Below are 22,760 nucleotides of genomic sequence, written 5' to 3' on the forward strand. Positions count from 1 at the left end.
GAGGACAGGAGACCACCCCCACCCCCATCTCGTCACTCCGATCACTCCGACTCCCCACAAGCAGACCCCCACCACTCCGACTCGCATTCAGCGCCTTTAGCCTGTTCTCCATATCTGCCCAATCAAGCTCCCCTGCTCCAAGGAATCTCCCTGCAGCTCCAGCAACGATCCCGATCCTTTCAGTTCTGCTTTGAGTCTGAGCAGCACAGCTCACAACATCCACCACAAAGAGCACAAAATCCTCCCCATCCACAACCAGGGCACTCTCATCAACTCTGGAACCCGCACACCTGGGACCTCCACTCCCGAAACCCTCACACCTCTTGGGAGCCACGCTGGCCTCTCTCATTTCGCCCTGGCTGGGAGCAGCGCTGGCTCCTCTCTCTGCACCCACTCCAAACTCGCCACTTGAAACCTTCCCGACTGCATCCGCACAGGACACACCCCGAGAGACCCCCATCTTCTGCACCTCAGCAGCTCCCCCGCCAAACCCGCATCCCCCGCAGGCAGAGCCATGCTCCTCCCCACAGCCACAGCACCCCAGCCCCGCACCCACGTCACACCTCCCACACTCATGATCTCCTGCACATTTACCACACCTTTGCCTCCCTCTACAGACCGCTGCAATATGCCCAAAGCGCTGGCACTCAAAGCAACGCAGGGGCGGCGGAACATACGGCCCGACGCCACAGCACATGCACCCAGTGAACACCCCACCAGGCAGGCACCTCCCCTCAAGTGCCACCACCACCGACAAGCTGTCACATCCCACCCCAAACCGGGTCACCCCCAAACGCCCAGCGTCCACCACCGTAACTCCCGTCAAATTCTCCTTAACTTCATCCACAGACGTCGCCGCAGGGACACCCACGACAACTCCTCTGACCATGTCTCCCTCAGCACCAGACACAAGAATGTCCCTTCCACCCAGACGTTTAGTTCCAATCGCCTTCCGTTGCTGAGCCGCGTCCCCGCACACGACCAGCAGCGAGCCATCTCCAAGGACACCCGCACTCCCGATCACTCCCACAGCCACAGCTAGGCTCCCCGACAATGCCACCGAACTCCACTCCCCAAAGGATGCACCATCCCGTGCAAGCCCCATGACCACCCCACAGTCTCCGCTCTCACCCCGGACATCAACAGCTTCAGCCTCATCCTGCTGCTCATTCCCAGAACCCTCGGACGAGCTAAGGGACTTTTTACGTTTCCGGGCACGTGCAGGCAGAAAAGGCTGCTCCTCCACGCCGTCCAGAACGTCTTCCATCCCCGATCCACTCTCCTCCGCCATCTCCCGTCTCTCCAGACCGGGTGTTGAGCAAGGTTGTTGTTGTTGTTGTTGTTGTTTTATGGCGGTTGGTAGAATAGTTGTTGTTGTTTCAGAGACCAACCGGCTTTATTCCAGGGAGACTCTTCTTCATCTTCCTCTCCTTCTTCTTCTGTGGCGCCCATCGTAAAAGTACTCCTCCCATTGCTTTGGCGTTACAAAGCCCATGAGGTCATGATGTGTTTTTGTGACTAGAATAGTTGTTGTGTCAGAGACCAACCGGCCTTATTCCAGGGAGACTCTTCTTCACCTTCCTCGCCCTCTTTGACGTTCGGTGCTTTTGGAAGTACAAAGCCCATGAGATCATGGGACGTCTTTGTTGTTTTACAAAGCCCATGAGGTCATGGGACGTCTTTATCGTTTTATCCTTTAGAAGTCCTTCTTCCATCACTTTGGCGTTTCTAGGCCCATGAAGTCCAAGCGCGTTAGAACATCCTCTTGCTCCTCATCCTCGGCTCAGTCTCCAACACCCCCCACCTCTATAAACGTTTACCCAGCCCTGTGCTACATAAGTAAGCAACCACAGCCTGACACAAACCCTGTGACTGGATCGCCAGAACGTTCCGCAGATTGAACTCCCGCCCATTATTCCGAAACCACAAGGCCAACCCGGCCCTTTCCCTATCATAAGCCTCACAGCAAATCAGCACATGCTCGACAGTCTCTGGCACCCGACAGTGAGAATATTCTGTCCTTTTTTGTGACATATTCTGTCCTTTTTGTGACATATTCTGTCCTTTTGTGACATATTCTGTCCTTTTGTGACATATTCTGCAGCCGTATATGCGTCTGTCCCACCTGGGCACGGGTCACTGTTGCAGAAGTCCGTTTGCACGTCGCCGCCTTCACACTGCCGTCCACCGTGCAGAGGGGCGGGGCTTGCGCAGAGGCGTGTCCTTTGCCTTGTCCCGCCTCCACACGAAACACTGCACGCCGCCCAATTCACCCACGACGACCACTTTCCATCCACTGACAAAAAAACGTCAACGTCATTATGAATAGTTTGTATTTTAGTAATAGTTTGTTTTGACGTCATGATTTCAGGTTAAGTCGTTACTCAGACCACACCCACATTTAGACCAAACTGGGACTAAACCTAGAACTGGACAAGCCACCAAGTCCTTTCAACACACTACAATAACACGTTTGTAGTACAGTTACTTTTATATACTTTGTACTTAAGTACTTAAGTAACTTTTTATTTGTTAGTAGGTAGACAATACTTTACCCCTGCTTTTACAGTGTAACAGTCTTTTACTTGAGTAAAAGTTTAGTTTCTTCTCACTGTGAGTCACTCTCCTTAAGATATTATTTAGTTTGTCTCATTTTTGTGGTACATGGTGGCAAAGGCGGTTAGCGCTCTTGCCTCCCAAGAAGGAGATTACCGTGGGTTCTCTCCGGGTTCTTCGGCTCCTCCCACCGTCCAAAGACATGCATGTGTTAGGTAAAATTGGTGACTCTAAATTGGCCCTAGTGAATGAATGTGAGCGTGAACTGTCTGTCATGTCTATGTCTCTGTCCCTGTGTCAGCCCTGTGACAAGTTGGCCACTGTCCAGGGTGTACCCCGCCTAAGGCCCGAAGTCACTGGGATAGGCTCCAGTCACCCGCGACCCCGAAAGGGAACAAGCGGTAGAAAATGGATGGATGGATCCTTTTAAAAAATCAGATGTACAATATTTCATGTTTTTTCTTCCATTTACAAATTACAAATCAGAGGTTAAGTCCCTCCAGTTACTCTCACAAATACTACTTGAGAGTAATTTATTATATTATTAGTCTAGAAATTACAGTGAGTTTTAACACAAACCAGGACAAAACAAAAACATTTTGACAGTTTGACAACAGTATACTCTACAACAGTGGTTCCCAAAGTGGGGTCGGGACCCCCCGAGGGATGTGAAGTATAAGATCGCAAGATGGTTTCATAATGTAATTTAAAAAATCTGTGACACTGTGTTACATCTATTGTTTTATTGAAAACGGTATGTTTTAGTGAAATTGGGTCAGATAACATAAACTACTAAAATATTTACAAATAAACCTCATTTTAAAAGATTTACAACTTCAAATTGTTCCAAACATCGATTTCATTTGACTGTGGGGGTCTTGATTCGGTCTTACGTCTGCTCTACAATTATGATTGCCCCTTGAACTATGAATGTTTTGACTTCACATGAACCCAAATTCCTGACTAAAGCGCCACTAGAGGGCGCACTCACCGGGGCAGGACCGCTCCTTGCACACTAAAGCGCCACTAGAGGGCGCGCTCACCGGGTCAGGACCGCTCCTTGCACACTAAAGCGCCACTAGAGGGCGCACTCACCGGGGCAGGACCGCTCCTTGCACACTAAAGCGCCACTAGAGGGCGCACTCACCGGGGCAGGACCGCTCCTTGCACACTAAAGCACCACTAGAGGGCGCACTCACCGGGGCAGGACCGCTCCTTGCACACTTGGGTCTGTGTGTCGCTGCCTTCGCACTGGGCCCCGTCAAACGCAGGAGGAGGGTTGTTACACAGTTTGACTCTGGACTGCATGCCTTTGCCACAGGTCTCGCTGCAGGGGCTCCATGGAAGCCAGGGGCCCCAGTGACCGGCCACTGCAAACACAGAAGAACAGGCTGAGCTCAAATCAGATGAGATGATTCAAATATCTATATATAAGTTTGGGTTGAAAGGACAAAGTAAGATGCAGTTAATGGGGTCAAAAACACAGATGCATACATTTACTTTAATATTCCTTTTTGATGAGGAGGATGCAGCGCTGCAGAGTTCGATTTGAGTCAACAAGAAACTACCGTGTTTTCTGGACTATAAGTAACACCTTTTTTTTATAGTTTTGGCCCGGGGTGCGACTTATACTTATATTTATACTTATATACTTATATTCCGGAGAGACTTATATGTGATATTATTTGTTATTTTCACACTTGCAACCGCATTTCATACTCCAGTGCGACTTATGTATGTTTTTTTCTTCTCTATTATGCATTTTTGGCTGATGCAACTTATAGTCCGGAAAATACGAATACCGTACTTCCGGTTTATTGTCAGCTTTTTCAGCATTTATTTCACTTTTCTGCATCTCTTTACGTGAAACTGTGTTTGGATAATATTAGACGAATTATGTACTAGAAATATAAATAAATGCTAATATGCACTAGCTTTGCTTTGCTAAGTTTGTCAGCTCACACATAATTTTATCGTTATCTTCGCTGGAAATACGTCGGTTCATCACTGGATCAGCATGTTATGAGAAAGGATAACTAGGAGTTAACTATTTATATCTGCTTTTTGCCATTTCATTCTTACCCGAGTTTGCTTTCTCTCTTATCCAGTCATCTTGCACTAAAGTGTTTCCGAAAACGAGCCCCTTTGCATTGCTAAAGTGTATGTAAAGTATGTAAAGTATGGCTCACTTACTACACCTTTATGACACTTAAGACCGTACCAATCTGCTCCAAAGTGAACCGGTCCAAACGCTAAAGTCACTCAACTTCTCCGTGCCGTTAGCAAACATTTACCTGGACAGGGCCTAACGCTGCACATCATGACCTCCGCGGCTTTGCCCTCACACGGCCGGCCTCCGTGTTGAGCCGGGGGGTCGCTGCAGGTCCGGACCCGGGTCCTGTTGCCCTGCCCACACGTCCGGGAACATTCCTCCCAAAGCGACCACTCGGACCAGTTACCGTCCACTGTACACAGTTAAAACACACGCCTCGTGAGTACTCGAGTTAGTTATTAATAAAAGCCTGTCACGATTAGGGCTGTGGCATTTATTTCAGAGGTTCGATTATGTTTTTCATTAGTAAAACGAATATTTCCATTGCACACTGACATTTTGAAATACATTTTAATCAAATAAGGGTTGATATAAAGTGGCTGGAAGTGCTTAGAGATGGAGTATATGTAGTTCTTTACAATAAAATTTGAGTTGCAGATGATTGAACAGCATACAGTACCTTCAGTGTGGTGTCTTTTCTCGCTTCACTTATTTACTACTCTTTTTTATAGCATAAAGTGGTCTTCAATATTACTATTGATCGCAATCTTTCCATTACTTTCAAAATCTGCTTTTGTGACAGGCTAGAACTCACCTGGACAAGGTTTCCCGTAGCAGCTGCGCGTCTCTGAAGCCGGCCCTGCGCAGTGGGGACCCCCGTTGGCCGGGAGGGGATTATTACACTGTCTCAGTCTCTTCTGACCTCCAACACCACAGGACACGCTGCACGACGCCCACTCGGCCCACTCGGAGAACCCGCCATGCACTGAAAGACACGCAGGGTTTATATGTTCTGTTCAGCTTCACGGCTTTCACTTTTCTGTTCTAGGCGCCAAAGCAAGAGGGAGAAAACATGAAGACAACAGCAGAGAAACAACGTGCAACCTGCAAAATCAATGAGCAAAGCGCTGTAAATACCACGACTTCCACATTTAAGAGACGCATGTTCCAGATTTACTATTATCATTCATTGTTCAACGGGAATAAAACGTGTTTGATCGTGAGAGTGGTGGCTGTGACTGGACCGTCCCAAAATGAGTTGGCTGTTTGACTGCATTCGAAAAGAAGGTATGAAAGGCCAATATTGTGTAGTGTAGTTATAACAGGATAATGTGGTTTGGTTGTAATATGTATGCGTATGTAATTAATCAAGGGATAAGAACTCATCTGTGGGAAAGACATGATTACCACGCCCCTCTAAAAGTATTATACGTATTCTTTGGCACAGTTGATGCAATAAGCTCTTCTCGTCAGTTTGGTCGTTCATGCAAACCCTCTATTCCCGCGTCCACCGTGCAGCGCTGACCTCGTACGGTGAGCGTGACCCTGACGAGCACGGAGCCCAGCAGGTTCCTGGCCACGCACTCGTACTCGGCGGTGTCCTCCTTCTGCGCGCTGCCGACGCGCAGGGAGCCGTTGGCGAGGGCCGAGAAGCGCTCGTTACCCAGGAGCCGACGACCCTCGCGAGACCACTCGACGGTCGGAGCGGGTTCGCCCTCGGCCTGACAGTTCAGTACCACCGTGGTGCCGGCGTCGATGACCGTGTCCGCCGGCTCCACGACGATAGCCGGGGAACCTGAAAGACGTTATTTAAAGGCCGTTAGATGTGAAACGGCGACACCATTTTACAAAACAACACAACAGAATCTTGTCACGTACGCTGCAGGGTCAGTGTGACGCTTCTCTCCACAACGCCAGCATCGTTTGTGGCCACGCACATGTAATTCCCCGCATCCTCAGTCTGTCAGAAAACAGAAAAGTGTGAACACAGCTAAGTCGGAAACAACCTAACGATTTGTAATACTATTGCTTACCACTGTCCCGTAAATAGCCAGTGATCCGTTGTCCAGCTGACGGATGCGATTATTAATGGGAAGGTTTATGCCGTTTTTGATCCACTGGATGGTGGGCAGAGGGTCTCCTCTGACCTCACAGTTCAAGATGGCGTTGCCCCCGAGAGGCTCAATCCGGTTTGAGTGCAAGTCTCCATCGATGATCGGGGGCTCTGTAAATACACCCGTAGTCTCCATATTACTTCATACGTTTAAAGTTCATGCCAAACTAGTAAAGTATTCAGTTATTTACCTTTAACAAAGACAAATCCCACCGACTTCACTGTGCCCACGCTGTTCTCTCCGATGCAGGTGTAAGTCCCAGAGTCATCTTTGCTCACTCTGTCTATGACCAGCTCGCTGTGGCCGTTCATGTGGTCATAGTGCACTAACAACAATGAGACGTTCAACTTCTGTCCCTCTTTGCTCATTTCAACAGCGTGTCACGGGAAATACCTGGGATGATGTTGTTGTTGAAGGCCCATGTGATTCGAGGCGCGGGGATGCCACTTGCACTACAGGCCAGCAGGAGGCGCTCTCCTTTGTTGAGCGACACGTCTCCGAGTAGTTGGGTGAAAGCAGGATGTGTGTGGACCGACATGGTTACAGTGCGACTGTCCCGGCCCACGTTGTTTGTGGCCACGCAGGTGTAAGAGCCGGCGTCTTCGGGCTGGTGCAACGGGAACACGCATCAAACATCAGCGTCATTCTGGATCGCAAAGTCTGAATGTTCTCACCTGGGCGATGTCAATGATGAGCTCGCCCGAAGGCAGGATGGTATACTCCCCGGTCTGGTCACTTAAAGGCAGCCCGTCCTTCTCCCAGGACAGAGAAGGCTGCGGGACGCCCTCTGCCACACACACCAGCTGCGCCTGGCTGTTCTCCACCACCGACACCTCCTGCTCTGCTCCACCAATCGAAGGAGGAACTGCAGAGACAAAGTGGATTCATTTGGACAGTGCACTATGTAAGATTAGATAAGATAAGCCTTTATTTGTGCTCACAATGGGAAATTTTGGTGTTGCAACGCAAGTAGATACAGAAGTAGGAGAACAGATAACTTATAGAAAGCTTTAAAAAAAACACTCTTAATAGAAAAAATCTTATAAACAAAACTCTTATAGACAAAATCTCTCATATTAAGGAATAGAAATAAATAATAAATAAAATAAATAAAATAAATAAAATAAATAAAATAAATAAAATAAATAAAATAAATAAAATAAATAAAATAAATAAAATAAATAATAGATAAAATAAAAATAAGATAACATAAGACAAAATAATGATAATAATAACAACAATAGTGGCAAAAGTAAACACTCTTATTTACAGCAGTTATATGCACATGAATATGACATTATTGCGTATGAGTATTGCACATGAATATGACAGTATTGCACATGGTTAAGTCAGTATTGCACATGAATATGACAGTATTGCACATGGTTAAGTCAGTATTGCACATGGGTATGACAGTATACACGTGTTCAGGGCTAACAGTGTTTGTTGTGAGTCTGACAGCAGCAGGAAGGAAGGACCTGTGAAATGTCTCCTTCACACAGCGAGGGTGTATCACAATGATTAAACATGGCAAGAATATAAAAATGTATGCAGATGATACACGTGTCACTATTGTTGGGAAGTAACTAAATACATCTACCAAAATGACATATTCAGAATCCTGCAGTGCTTGATCATGTTATTCAGGCTTCAAACTTCTTGCCCACTCTGATGGTCAATGGACACTTACTCTGCACAGTGAGGGTCATGTCCAGGCTGTCCGTCCCCGCTGCATTAGCTGCTGTACACGTGTAGCGGCCTGCATCGCTGGGCTGAACGAACGCCATCTGCAGAGAGCCTGAGCTGAGCACTCTCTGTCGGACGGACTCGCTGAGCAGCTGCCCGTCTTTACGCCAGGTCACAGAAGGAGCAGGAGCGCCCTCAGCCAAACACTGCAGCGTCACAGAGGAGTCCACATGGGAGACGTAGTCCTGAGTGTCCGAGCTGATCACAGGAGGCACTGCTCACACACAAAGCACATTATATTTAAGACCGGGAGGGACGTACTAGGCTGCTGAATTTGTGGGTTTATGGTGACATTTTCAACATATTTCACAGTTTACCTTGTACTCTGAGTTTGGTCTTGCCCAAAGCTGTGCCTGCAGTGTTTTGAGCCACACAAATGTATGTACCAGAGTCCAACACAGAAGACCTAGAAATCTGTAGACCCCCATTGGGCAGCACTGTGTAAACACCACCTGTCATGAAAGAAAGCAACAGCTTTATAGATAACAAACATGAAAGTAATTTAAATTATATAGCATTAAACTTTACCTGTTGTGGGAATATTGATGCCCTCCTTCTGCCAGGTGATGGTTGGTGTGGGTGAACCTGTTGCTCTGCAGGGCAGAGTGACAGGATTGTTTAAAATCACATCCAAATCCACTGGGTGGCTCTGGATCACAGGGAGCTCTGAAGAGATCAACACAATAAACATGGAATCACAAAGTCCGCAGTATTATCAATGTTGTAGTATTATTTTCAGATGTTTTTGTGCTTCTCACCCTGAACCGTGAGCAGCACATGACGCACAGTGGAACCTGCAGCGTTTTGGGCAGTGCACTTGTAGCGTCCAGCATGACTGAGCTCAACTGACTCAATCTCAATTGGACCTAAACACAAAAAATGTACACATATGATTTGATTACTCTTAGTCTTAAACAGACCCTTTACAATCAGGATAACATATCATTTTTAAATGATTGTTTCAGGAGTATAACCAGACTGACCCGTAGGCAGGATGTTGTACCCTTGTCCTTCTTGTGACAGCTTCATGCCGTCTTTGCTCCAGTGGATCGTTGGCTCAGGGACCCCAGATGCAGTGCACGCTATGACCACTGGGGACAGTCTTGTTACTACAAGTTCTGTGGGTTCATCAGCAATGGATGGAGGCACTGAAGAACAAACACACATTTATTGACACACGACTTGACCGTGCGCTTGCCTGAACATGTTTGTGCACTTACCATGGACTGTGAGGTTGACATGTCGGGATTCCTCTCCCGCCGCGTTAGAGACCACACATTCATACACAGCTGTGTCCTCCACCGTGGGCGCTATGACGACCAGAGATCCAGAAGACAGCAACCTGCCGACAGGTGACAGGCGTGAGAGGGTTTCATTGTGCACCTGATTTATATAATGAACCTCTCAAAAACAAAAGTGAAAACGGAAAGAGGGAGTGAAAAAAACTGGTTCAACCTGTACATATTCTGGTTCTGGTCTGTATTAATGAGGCGCCCATTTTTCCTCCAGCTGACGGTGGGTTTGGGGATCCCAGTGGCCTCACAGGACAAGGTGGTCTGCACGTTCACGGTTACTGTCACATTGGTGCGGCCCTCAAATATAGAAGGAGGCACTGAGAGATGAAAAGGATGATTAGTACATAATGTTGTAGTCCTTACATCTAGTCTAAGTCCGTACCATATACTTGCAGGTCGACTCGCTTGCGTTGTGTCCCGGCTGGGTTTGTCGCCATGCACAGATAGTGGCCCGTGTCTGTCACCTGAGCAGAGTGAATATGCAGCGAACCATCTGCTGCAAACATGTATCTGCAAAAGAAAACGTCAAGTTAATAAGACTGGAAATATGATGCATAATCCAAAGCAGTAATCTCACTTCACCTTGGGCTGTTTCCTGACAATATCGCCCCGTGTTTTCTCCAGGTCACTCGAGGCAGAGGTACGCCTTCGACGACACATTCAAGCACTGCCGGCTGGTCAACGTGCGCTGAAACTGCTGCCGGACTCTCTTTAATCGAAGGGGCCACTGCAGAGACAATCGACACACGTGTTGCTCGTCTTAAACCGCGTAATAGACAGACAGTAGCTCGACGTAATACTGCATGTAAATACCGTTGACGGTGACGTTGAAACTCCGTGTCGTCTTGCCAGCGACATTGCTCGCCTCGCAGGTGTAGTGAGCTCTGTCATTCAACTCCGCCGCGTTTATCTGGAGGTAACGGCCACTGGACAGGACGCGGACACGATGGGACGCCTGTGAAACATATGGAAAGCATAAGCCAGACTATCTTTGACACTACGATCCCATCAGACCCAAATACATGGATCTAAAGTCTTGCCCCTGCCCCTTACCCCTGCCATAGACTATGGGAATGGATATCTCTGAGGATACTTTTGGCGGCCGGGAAAAAAGCATCACAAAAAAATGGATAACACAAACTGGACCAACAATAAAGGACTGGACCAACATCATAATGGACATACGGAAAATGGAAAAAATCACAAATGGACTGAACTTGGAAATGGGCATAAACTGGACTAAATGGGACTCACATTATGGATCAGGTGTATCACCTTGTATTTTATTTTCATCTGGATGCATTATTCTAAAAACAGTCATCTCAAACAATACACACTTAGTATTTTCTCTGGTACCGCCCACTCCGCACTTTTTTCTTTTATTCTATTTTTCTATTTATTTATTTTTTCTTCCTCTCTTTTTTCTTTTTCTTCTCCCTGCCGTTGCTGTTGTTGACAATGTTACTGGACTGTATCTTTATTTACACACAAGTTTTGATTGGTCTGTGTGTTTGTTTGTTTTTTCAATTAAAAAAGAAAAAGAAAAAAGGAAAGCATAAGCCAAAATGCAACCGTTAATACAATAGCTGTGTGTGCGGGCTTGTGTTCTGACCTGCAGTGGTTCCCCGTCTTTGAACCAGCTCAGCGTCGGAGGTGGAACCGCGTCGGACTTGCACTCCAGAGTGATTTGTCTGCTCAAAAGCACCGATATGTCCTGCGGCGTGCTCTCCCCGATGATGTTTGGCGGGACTATAAGAAAAGGTCTATTAAAGCTCAGCGTCGCACATAGAAGGGCCTTGACTGCGACAGATAGCATCACCCATGAGATCATTAATCATCAAAAACCACATGACCCACCGTGTACGCGAACCAGGAAGTCTTTGTCGTCATCTCCGGCCGGATTGTGGGCCAGGCAGCTGTATCGACCCGTGTCCTCCAGCTGAGACGATACACAGTGGGTCAGAAAAACACCGACATAACCAGAGGAAGATAGTATAAGGAGGAAAAACCCATGGCAAACCTGCACTGTGGCCACGCGCAGCACTTCCCCTCCGCTCAAGAGGCGCAGGCCGTCCGTGTGGGGCAGCGGGCGGCCATCCCTGAGCCAGGTCAAGGACGGAGGCGGGAGACCGGAGGCGTTACAGTGAAGCTCCAGAACGTTATTGACCACCACTGACACTTCGTCCTGGACGCCGGAGCCATCGATGCGCGGGGGTTCTGTTCCCATCGATAAAGGAATGACCACTTTTAGTATTAATACCGTGTGGTCTCATTCTAGTTCTGAAATAGATCCATTAACCATTTCCAATTTTTTGTCCGATATTGACAGTTTCAAACTGGAAGGGGGAATAAGCTCCGTACACAATACTGGTTTTGATAACATAATTTAATAATAGTACGATCTTTATGTTCCCATGTGGTCTCATACTAGCTCTAAGTCCATTCTAAAACTGCGCAGGAAATATCGACTTTTGTCCCGTTCGTGCGAGTTCTTTTCAGAATCGATACTTGCTCAAAATGCAAAGTTTTATTATCGATTAGTGTCTGGGTGTAAATCTTTTTGACAGTCCTAGTCTAGAGAAGTGGAATTCCTCTAACAATGGGAACTAAATATTAACAGAAAAACAAACTTGTTCTCGTTTATAGGTGCAGAGTTCTGGCACTTTTCACCAATAAAAATATATACTATTTAGTTTTCATCACTATGACATGCACACTCGCAATACTGACCTAACCTAATACTGATGTGCAATTCTGTCATATGTGCAATTCATGTGCAATTACTGTGAAATTCATGTGCAATCTATGTGCTGTCGTGACACATATTCATGTGCAATTCCTGTCGTGATCACATGCAATGGTATTTATTTATTTATGTATTTATTTATTTGTCTATGGGAGTTTTTATTTGTAGGAGATCTTCTACTGAAAGTGTTTTTCAGACTTCCTATAAGTGATCTGTTCTTCTGTATCTACCTCTGTATCTACCTGCGTTGCACCAATGAAATTTCCCCATGTGGGACAATAAAGGAATATCTTATCTTATCTTATCTTATTTATCCAACTAAAACACAATTACTGAGCATTGAAACAACCCTTTTAAATGTGTTTTTTTAACCTTACCAAGTACTTTGAGGTGGAAGTGGCGGCTGGCCTGTCCCGCCGTGTTGTCAGCCACACACGTGTATCGTCCCGTGTCGTCGACGGCGGCGGCGGAGATCTGCACCGTGGTGTTGAGGTTCAGGAGAAGCGCCGGGCCCTCGGGCTGAAGCGCCTCGCCGTCTTTGAACCAGGTCATCACAGGAGCCGGAGCGCCGTCGGCAACACACACCAGAGCGACGGTGTTCCCCCGGACGACAGTGAGGTCCTCGACGCTCCCCGCACCGTCCAGACCCGGGGGGACTGAAGAGGGAGGAGGGAAAGAGGGAAAAACATACGAATTAGGTTTTCTCACTTTGAAGTTTCTCACAGATTTAGAGCTGCTTAAAAATAAGTGCAGCAGGACCCTGAGGTTAAGGTGTTAAAGTGTTCAATACCGTTAGAGATATGTAAGTTAACCTTTATTTGACAATTCATTTACATAATTTTTTGTTAAAATATACAAAACAAACAGAATCAGAAAGGGTTTATTGCTGTTGTCAATGAACAGAATTCACAAACATAGGAACTTATCTTGGTGATTTGGTGCAACATAAAACAATGAATAATGAATAAGTCAAAAGGGAAACACTTAAAATCTACTATGGGATAAAAATAACAATAAACTACAATAAAAAATAGGCTTAATATGTACCATATTTTCCGGAGTATAAGTCGCACCAGCCAAAAAATGCATAATAGAGAAGAAAAAAACATAGATAACTTGCACTGGAGTACGAAATGCGGAGTGGAAAGTGTGAAAATAACAAATACTATCACATATAATTCGCTCCGGAGTCTAAGTATATATGTATAAATATAAGTATAAGTCGCAACCCGGACAAAACTATGAAAAATGGTGCAACTTATAATCCGAAACATACGGTACACAAAAAATAGAGGTTTTACTTACTACAAAACGTGTCAGGTAAATGATCATACCTTTAAATATTGTCCATATGTTTGCACTTACCATGGACTTGTAGGTTGTAGTGTTTGTTGTCCACTCCTGCTCTGTTTGATGCGACACATGTGTAGGTGCCACCGTCTGACACTTGAGCGCGGGTTATTCTGAAAGTGGAAAAGGAAGGATAATGACATCGATTCAATTACCGTATTTTCGGGACTATAAGTAGCACCTTTTTTCATAGTTTTGGCCGGGATGCGACTTATACTTCAGAGCAACTTATATGTGATATTATTTGTTATTTTCACACTGGCAACCACAAGAGGGCGCTCTAGGCTCTAAGCGACACAGAAGAAGAATCTACACTTCCTCTACCTCCAGAGTTTGTGGAGTTGTTTAGAAGTGACACAGAGGAAGAAGAATTCAATGGATTTAGTGATTTGGGGGAGACTTATATGTGTTTTTTTCTTCTCTACTATGCCTTTTTTGGTTGGTGCGACTTATTCTCTGGTGCGACTCTACTTACTCTACTTATACTATACTTCTACTACGACACTGATAGCACACGTTGGCAAGGGTAGCATGCAAATAATCCCAATCTTCTAACTTACCGGAGCACTTGTCCCGCGGAGAGCAGCCTGACGTGGGAGGAGACCGGCAGAGGAAGGCCGTTTCTGAGCCAGTTCAGCTGTGGCGGCGGCGATCCGGTGGCAACACATTCGATGTTCACAGAAGTGTCCAAAACGGCGGTCACTTCCTCAACTCCCGCTCTGCTCTCGTCGATGGTGGGGGGCACTGGGGGAATACGGAGGAAAAACTCATGAATACGCACAAGAAATACACTGAAAAACACTGATCTGACGAACAGAAATACTACGTACCGTACACGTTGAGGTTAAACACCCTGTCCTCCTCCCCTGCAGAGTTGGTGGCCACACATGTGTATTTGCCACTGTCTGAGGTGTCGGCCGCGCCCACAGTCAGTGTCCTGCCATCTGCACTGACACTAAAAGACAACAAATGAAGCCGTGAGTTAGAGTTTTGGATCGGTGCAACTCACTGTTAGACCTTGAGTTTACCCCAACAAGGTCTGAATAGACAGAAAACAGGCCGTTGTAGTCAGGTTTGGACAGGAAATAAAGCTGTATTATGAATGTCATACAGGGGTGGGCGATACTGACAAAAACGATTACCTTTATGTATTTATTTTACTATCCTAATGTTAATAATCACACTATGTTATCCTTCGGAAATGTGCTAAAACCAGTGGTGGAAGGTACGAAAGTAAAGGTACCTTTCTTTTTTTAGGTATCTGTACTTAGCTGAAGTCATTTTATTTAATTTTTTTGTTTTTACAGTGGATGCGTTTTACTTTTACTTCACTACGTTTGAGAGCAGGTATGTGTACTTTCTACTCTGCTACATTTTATGACTGGCCTGAAAAGTACATTCCTTTGGGTTTGAGGGATTCTTTTTGAGTCCTGCCAAGAGGTTTGTGCTCAAGAAACAACAAAAATGACTCGAAATATGTAGGAATTCCAGTGGCTTCCGTGAAACAATATATAGATAATAATAATAATAATAATGTATAGATAAAGTTGAACCCCACGTTTGAATGCCGTAAATATATGTATTTTCTTGTTTTTTTTGACATTCCTCACTGTAAATATTTTTGCACTATTTTTTGCACTATTTTTGCACAATTTTTCAAAATTTTGCACCGTTTTGCTCTATTTTCCCCTCTATTTTCACACTATTTTCGCAGTTTATGCAAAAAACAAATGAGCCGTGAGTCAGTTTTGTATCGGTGCAACTCACAGTTAGACCTGCTCCCCTTGAGTTTACCTCAGTGAATAGTTTGCAGAGCTATCGATGACCTGGCCGTCCTTCAGCCACTGCACTGTCGGACGTGGGTTTCCTTGCACTTGACACTCCAGCCGGACGCTTTCGTTGAACAACACTCCCATCTCAGTCGGCATGTCTGATCCTGAGACACTCGGAGGAACTTACAAAACATCTCTGTCAATACACTGCATGGATACCTGCCATCAGTGTCTATAGTGCTGAAGCGTGCGTGTACCTTGTATGGTGAGGCGGTAGCTTTTCCGCGCCTTTCCTTCCACATTTGAAGCCACGCACGTGTAAGTGCCACTGTCAGAAACCTGCGATCGAGCAATTTGAAGTTTGCTGCCTCCGGAAAAGATGTGCATCTCCAAAGACTCAGCATTCTCTAAACACGCATGCAGAAGTATCAGAGATGAATATAGTATCACTGCAGGTACATGGTTATTCCCACAGTTGCAGTACAGGCCTCCACGCACCAATGGGACGTCCGTTCTTGAGCCAGGTGAGTCTGGGAGGAGGGATCCCTGCGGCGTCACAGGCGAAGGTGACTGGGTTACTGAGGGTTTCAAAATACGTCTCCTCTGATGGGCCATCGATACTTGGAGGAACTGGGCCACAGGAAGAACAAATAAGAAGAAGAATTGTAAGTTTACTAATATGTCCAAATATAACTTCTATGTTATATTTCTGTACCATAAATATTTAGGTGAAAGTTCTTGTCCACTTGACCTGCAACATTGATGGCCTTGCAGACATACTGTCCTGTATCAGAGACCTAAAAGAGGAATAAGACACATAACATGGTATATTTTAATGAGTTATAAGTATATTAAACTTCTCACCTCGGAGCCTCTGATCTGAAGCCTCTGCCCCTTGGCCAGGATCTGCACGTTGGCCGTTTCCGTCACCATTCGGCCGTTCTTGTACCACGTGACGGTGGGAGGAGGAACGGCATTAGACTCGCACTCCAGAGTCACGGCTTTACCCATCAGCACATTCACCACCACCGGAGCCCCCCCGCTGCTGTCCCGGATACTGGGGGGCACTGAAACAAGGGACGTTTTATTGGGGTGAATAGATACTTTAGAAAAATGTAAAAAACAACAACATTCAACCGGACAATAACTGACCATAGACTGTCAAGTGGATCACTTTTTGAGCTTCTCCTGCTGCGTTCATAGCGATGCACTTATATTTCCCGCCATCTGAAACCTTTGCTTTCAGAATCTGTAAAGTACGCCCACCTGTCGACAAAAGGAAAATATATAAAACACACACATCAATGTATTTAGGTGCGTATAATCATTAACATCGTATAATATCGTTCAAATCTGTCCGTTTCTAGTACCGGGCATGATAAGTGCATTGCTGTTGGCCTGAACCGGGCCTTTTTCGTTTAACCAGCTCAATGTTGGAGGCGGGATTCCCGTCGCTTCACACGACAGAGACACAAAGTTGTTCTCGACAACTGTGAGACTCTCTGGATTCAGCCCGATGAAAGAGGGAGGCACTGAAAGAAGAACCAAAAGCATCATTACAATTAAACCTTTGAGACACAAAACATAAATGTTTGACAACATTTTATTTTATTTTATTTTAAAGGGGCGCTATGTGAGTTTTAAGTCCTTATTTTATCCTTGTTGAAGTCAGAAAGAAAGAAAAATTGACTCCAGTAATGCAAATAAAACGACTGTAAATTAAAAAATTCAAGATCCATTTCTATCATATTGTGTAACATTCCAGGCACTATAAGTCGCACCAGCTAAAAAATGCATAATATATAAGTCGCACTGGAGTATGAAATGTGGTTACAAGTGTGAAAATAACAAATAATATCACATATAAGTCGCTCCAGAGTATAAGTATAAATATAAGTATAAGTCACACCCCGGCCAAAACTATGAAAAAAGGTGCGACTTATAGTCAAGCAGAAAAGTTTCATAGTGCACCTTTAATAAGTCCTAGGCTACAGTAAAAAACATACACAAATATCTCTTTTACCGTGAACATTGAGGTTAAAGGACTTTTCTGCACTGCCGGCAACATTTTCTGCCACGCACACATAGCGCCCCGTGTCAGCAACTTGGGCGATCGACACCTAAAAAGTATTTATTCATGACAAATACACACATGAGAGAACAAAAAGTACATTATGATATTCACTATTATCACTGAGTACATGTATATCTCTGTGTATTTGTGCATACCTGCAGAATGCGCCCGTTTGACAGTGTGCGGGTCGTGGCTTCGGCCCCGATGGGCGTGCCGTCTTTATACCATGTGACATTTGGGGCGGGGTTTCCGTCCGCTTGGCATTTGAGTTGAGTCGTTCTGTTTGCCAGGACTGTGACTTCGTCGGGCGTGTCTGTGTCCGACCCGCGAATCGTTGGAGGCGCTAATTAAAAGTGTGACAACTTAGCCAAATACGACAATTAGCACAGAAAAAGTTGATAAATTTGAAGTATTTGGCCAGAAATTATGTAAAATGCACAGGTTTGGGTAGAAAATTGTCAAACATTCAATTAAGAGTATGGTTACTTCAAAAAATATTACTTAAGTTGTGTTCTAGTTACTCAAGTCAGAGTAAAAAAAAGTTAAATGAATAAAATAATTTGAAGTCAGAGCAATTTGAAGGACAAAATATGAAATAATAAATACAATTTTTAACAGCTATAACACAAAAATGAGAAAAACTAAATAATTTGTGAAGAGGCAGGAATCAGAAATGTTTGAATCGCTTAATATTTGTCAACATATATTTTTGTCACGTGTAGATTTACTCAAAGTGAACCAAAACTTCTACTCAAGTAAGAGTACTGTTACTGTAAAATATATGACTAACATTGGAAAGAATGGTGTCTTCAAACTGCTCCGAGAAGTACAATTTTATGAAAGTTTTATATTGAGATACGTGATGATGATGATTTCATGTGTCCCGAAGTATATTTAAATACTGCACTCAGGATACTCACATAATACTCTGACGTCGTACTGTATCGAGTCTTCTCCCGCGTCATTGACAGCCACACAAGTGTATCGCCCCGAATCCTCCAGCTGAGCCCTGGGAATCTGCAGCACCCGACCACCTGCGGGTGACATGGAGTAGTAATAGCAGTAGTAGCAGTAGTAGTAGTAGTAGCAGTAGTAGTAGTAGTAGTAGTAGTAGTAGTAGTAGTAGTTGTAATAGTAGTAGCAGCAGTAGTATTAGCAGCAGCAGCAGCAGCAGTAGTAGTAGTAGCAGTAGTAGTAGCAGCAGCAATAGTAGTAGTAGTAGTAGCAGTAGTAGTAGTAGTAGCAGTAGTAGTAGTAGTAGCAGCAGTAGTAGTAGTAGTAGTAGTAGTAGTAGTAGTAGTAGTTGTAATAGTAGTAGCAGCAGTAGTATTAGCAGCAGCAGCAGCAGCAGTAGTAGTAGTAGCAGTAGTAGTAGCAGCAGCAATAGTAGTAGTAGTAGTAGCAGCAGCAGCAGCAGCAGTAGTAGTAGTAGCAGTAGTAGTAGCAGCAGCAATAGTAGTAGTAGTAGTAGTAGCAGTAGTAGTAGCAGCAGCAATAGTAGTAGTAGTAGTAGCAGCAGTAGTAGTAGCAGCAGCAGCAATAGTAGTAGTAGTAGTAGTAGTAGTAGTAGTAGGAGTATTAGTAGTAGTAGTAGTAGCAGCAGCAGTAGTTGTAATAGTTGTAATAGTAGTAGTAGTAGTAGTAGTAGTAGTAGTAGTAGTAGTAGTAGTAGTAGACATTGTCTGACTTCATCGCCACCACAGACATTGTTGATTCATTTCTCCCTGTGGCCCTCAGAGGCAACTGTTGTTGTGATTTTGGGCCTTACAAAAATAAATTGATTTGATTTGATTTAGTTGTAATAGTAGTAGTAGCAGTAGTAGCAGTAGTAGTTGTAATATTAGCAGCAGCAGTAGTAGCAGCAGCAGCAGTAGTAGTAGTAGTAGTAGTAGTAGTACTTGTAGTAGTAGCAGCAGCAGCAGTAGTAGTTGTAATATTAGCAGCAGCAGTAGTAGTAGCAGCAGCAGTAGTAGTAGTAGTAATAGTAGTACTTGCAGTAGTAGTACTTGTAGTAGTCATTCTCACCTGGTAGGACCAACACTCTGCTGTTGGAGTGCATCGGTCGGCCATCTTTGTACCAGGTCAGCGTTGGGGGCGGCACGGCGTTGGTTTCGCAGTACAACAACACGGGATTGTTGAGGATCACGTCCCGAACGTCGCCGTCGACGCCAGGCAGAGTGGGCGTGTCTCCGTTGTGGAAATTAGGCGGCACTGAAACCGATTGGAGAATTAACAAACTATAAAGACATAAACATAAACTACACGTCATCTATAACTGACGACTCTTCTATGCGACTCTTTACTTTAAAAGGGGCACAACGTAACTGTTCTGGCGGAGAATCTGCCACCATAGTCTCCATGGCGATGTTATTACCGTATTTTCCGGACTATAAGTTGCACCTTTTTTCATAGTTTTGGCCGGGGTGCGACTTATACTTTTATACTTATACTTATACTCCGGAGCGACTTATATGTGATATTATTTGTTATTTTCACACTTGCAACCGCATTTCATACTCCAGTGCGACTTATATGTGTTTTTTTCTTCTCTATTATGCATTTTTTGGCTGGTGCGACTTATACTCCAGAGCAACTTATAGTCCGGAAAATACTTTGCCTAGGGGTGGTTCTGGGGCAAATGTATTGACTAGAGAAGTACTTTTTACTGCAAGTTAAAAACCCCTCTACCACTATAACCTCAATAATGAATATTTTGCTTTGAGACGGACGTGTTATTGTTCCGAGACTGAATAACTATATAAAACAAAGTCAAAACTGAGAAAATCACGAGAACACTTTTTTAAAAATTCACTTTATCCCCTTCTCTATGTTGTGTTCTGTTGATTTACTTTAGCTGTTTCATCATAATACATCATCACGGAGAAGAGCGGGTGGGCGGAGCTTCGGGAGGACAGTTACGCCGTGCACCTTTCAGTCATCGCTCTATCGTTCGTGCCCTTTCATTCCGTGCCAGTCGACCCAGTTCACCTTGTATATTTACATCAAAGTCCTTCTCGTCCTCCCCGGCGACGTTGGTGGCCACACACGTGTAGCGCCCGGTGTCTGAAACCCGCGCGTGCCCGATCCGCACGACGCGCCCACCGGCTGTAATAGACACATGGTCATCTGCCAACAAGGTCTGAATAGACAGAAAACAGGCCGTTGTAGTCAGGTTTGGACAGGAAATGAAACTGTATTATGAATGCCATGCAGGGGTGGGCGATATTTACAAAAAAACTATTACTTCTATGTATTTATTTTACTATCACAATACTAATAATCACACTATGTTATGAAAATCCTTCAGAAATGTGCTAGAACCAGCTGTGGAACGTACCAAAGTAAAAGTATTGTATTTTCCGGACTATAAGTTGCACCTTTATTCATAGTTTTGGCCGGGGTGCGACTTGTACTTATATTTATTTATACTTATTATATTTATACTTAGATGTGATATTATTTGTTATTTTCACACTTGCATCATGCATTTTTTGGCTGGTGCGACTTATACTCCGGAAAATACGGTATCTATGTATTTATTTTACTATCCTAATGTTAATAATCACACTATGTTATGGCAATCCTTCAGAAATGTGCTAAAATCTGTGGTGGAAGGTACGAAAGTAAAAGTGCCTTGCTTTTTTTAGGTATCTGTACTTAGCCAGCGTCATTTTATTCATATTTTTTGTTTTTTTACAGTGGATGCGTTTTACTTTTAGTTCACTACGTTTGAGAGCAGGTATGTGTACTTTCTATCCCGCTATGTTTTTAACCGGCCTGAAAAGTAGAAAGTACATTTCCTTTAGGTTTGAGGGATTCTTTATGAGTCCTGGCAAGAGATTTGTGCTCAAGAAGCAACAAAAATGACTCGAAAAATTTATGAATTCCAGTGACTTCCGTGAAAAACTAAAATTTGCTAAATTATTATGTATAGTTAAAGTTGAACTCCACATTTTAACGCTGTAAATAAATCATATTTTCTTGTTTTTTTTATATTCCTCACTGTAAATATTTTAGCATTATTTTTGCACTATTTTTGCCATTTTTTTTCCAAAAACATTTCACATTTCCCCCCCACAATTTTTCACAATTTTAGCATTATTTTCGCACTGTTTTCGCATCCTCTATTTTTCACTTTGGAGTTTGGCACAATAAATCCACCTGACCACTTTTGTTTCTTAAAGAGAACCCCGCTACAAAGATATTTGAAATACTGTGAAATACTTTTTCCTCGATGTACGTCTTCCACCAGATGTTTTGATTGCGGTGCATAAATATCACTTTTTACCCCCGTTTGAAGGATTACGCATGAATTTCTCTATTTTTTTATACTATACAACCTACAATACTAAACAGATATTGACATTATGTACTGCCGACGCCCACTGTTTCCAAATACCTCCCACCTGTCTGGCTGTGTAGTATGTGAAGTACCTGTCCGTCCTTGTACCACTGCAGAGCTGGCGCCGGAAACGCTTGAGCCGCGCACTCCAGAGTTAACGTGCTGTTGACCTTGACTTTGACCTCTTTCGGCGACAGCCCTTCGCCCGGGATGTCGTTCTTATTAATCTGCGGGGGAACTGGAGTCAAATATGTGTTGAGGGCGGGTTAGTTGTGTCATTCGTACGTCATCAATCGAACTTATCACATAGAAGGCTCTCGTAATCGTAAAGTCCCACCGTAAACTTTCACTTCGTAGTGTTTCAGCGTCTCCCCGGCCTCGTTGGTGGCCACGCACGTGTACCTCCCGGCGTCCTCTTCTTTGGCATTGAGGATCTGCAGCGTGCGTCCACCTGCGACACATTCAGAGCTGTATTTCATCCCTCCAGAGCAGAAGAGCGATAAATATGACATTTTACGATCAACGAACACCTTCTAAATTACAGAATGGAGGCGAAAGTGAAGTGGATTTAGATTGAGAAACTGGGATTAACCGCTCAGACACACGTGCGGGAGGTCAGAGCCTGGTTAAAAGTACCATTGTATTTTAGGTTACCGTATTTTCCAGACTGTAAGTCGCACCTTTTTTCATAGTTTTGGCCGGGCTGCGACTT

General features: G+C 44.5%; 1 protein-coding gene across 1 annotated transcript in view; it reads right to left on the reverse strand.

Annotated features, from left to right (window-relative positions):
* The window catches only part of hmcn1 (hemicentin 1), a 117,801-nt gene that overhangs the window by 20,165 nt on the left and 74,876 nt on the right, over positions 1-22,760 (reverse strand). Inside the window, exons 51-91 of the mRNA XM_072439080.1 lie at positions 22,386-22,499; positions 22,141-22,286; positions 20,695-20,845; positions 19,732-19,917; positions 18,627-18,740; positions 17,862-18,049; positions 17,656-17,752; positions 17,003-17,164; positions 16,785-16,898; positions 16,497-16,699; positions 16,348-16,429; positions 16,131-16,262; positions 15,890-16,039; positions 15,655-15,814; positions 14,691-14,815; positions 14,421-14,604; positions 13,876-13,973; positions 12,888-13,166; positions 11,785-11,981; positions 11,622-11,703; positions 11,377-11,513; positions 10,578-10,719; positions 10,347-10,491; positions 10,147-10,274; positions 9,925-10,081; positions 9,690-9,811; positions 9,453-9,617; positions 9,228-9,335; positions 8,998-9,135; positions 8,787-8,921; positions 8,414-8,683; positions 7,398-7,588; positions 7,117-7,330; positions 6,914-7,048; positions 6,643-6,833; positions 6,488-6,569; positions 6,135-6,404; positions 5,424-5,594; positions 4,851-5,021; positions 3,756-3,926; positions 2,126-2,296 (exon numbers count right to left, since the gene is read on the reverse strand). Coding sequence (XP_072295181.1) covers positions 2,126-2,296; positions 3,756-3,926; positions 4,851-5,021; positions 5,424-5,594; positions 6,135-6,404; positions 6,488-6,569; positions 6,643-6,833; positions 6,914-7,048; positions 7,117-7,330; positions 7,398-7,588; positions 8,414-8,683; positions 8,787-8,921; positions 8,998-9,135; positions 9,228-9,335; positions 9,453-9,617; positions 9,690-9,811; positions 9,925-10,081; positions 10,147-10,274; positions 10,347-10,491; positions 10,578-10,719; positions 11,377-11,513; positions 11,622-11,703; positions 11,785-11,981; positions 12,888-13,166; positions 13,876-13,973; positions 14,421-14,604; positions 14,691-14,815; positions 15,655-15,814; positions 15,890-16,039; positions 16,131-16,262; positions 16,348-16,429; positions 16,497-16,699; positions 16,785-16,898; positions 17,003-17,164; positions 17,656-17,752; positions 17,862-18,049; positions 18,627-18,740; positions 19,732-19,917; positions 20,695-20,845; positions 22,141-22,286; positions 22,386-22,499 — 6,378 coding nt within the window. The remainder of the gene's footprint in view (positions 1-2,125; positions 2,297-3,755; positions 3,927-4,850; positions 5,022-5,423; positions 5,595-6,134; positions 6,405-6,487; positions 6,570-6,642; positions 6,834-6,913; positions 7,049-7,116; positions 7,331-7,397; positions 7,589-8,413; positions 8,684-8,786; positions 8,922-8,997; positions 9,136-9,227; positions 9,336-9,452; positions 9,618-9,689; positions 9,812-9,924; positions 10,082-10,146; positions 10,275-10,346; positions 10,492-10,577; positions 10,720-11,376; positions 11,514-11,621; positions 11,704-11,784; positions 11,982-12,887; positions 13,167-13,875; positions 13,974-14,420; positions 14,605-14,690; positions 14,816-15,654; positions 15,815-15,889; positions 16,040-16,130; positions 16,263-16,347; positions 16,430-16,496; positions 16,700-16,784; positions 16,899-17,002; positions 17,165-17,655; positions 17,753-17,861; positions 18,050-18,626; positions 18,741-19,731; positions 19,918-20,694; positions 20,846-22,140; positions 22,287-22,385; positions 22,500-22,760) is intronic.

The sequence above is a fragment of the Eucyclogobius newberryi genome, unplaced genomic scaffold (assembly GCF_026437365.1).
Source record: "Eucyclogobius newberryi isolate DKJ021-1_F unplaced genomic scaffold, fEucNew1.0.hap1 SCAF_9, whole genome shotgun sequence".
NCBI classification, from domain to species: Eukaryota; Metazoa; Chordata; class Actinopteri; order Gobiiformes; family Gobiidae; genus Eucyclogobius; species Eucyclogobius newberryi.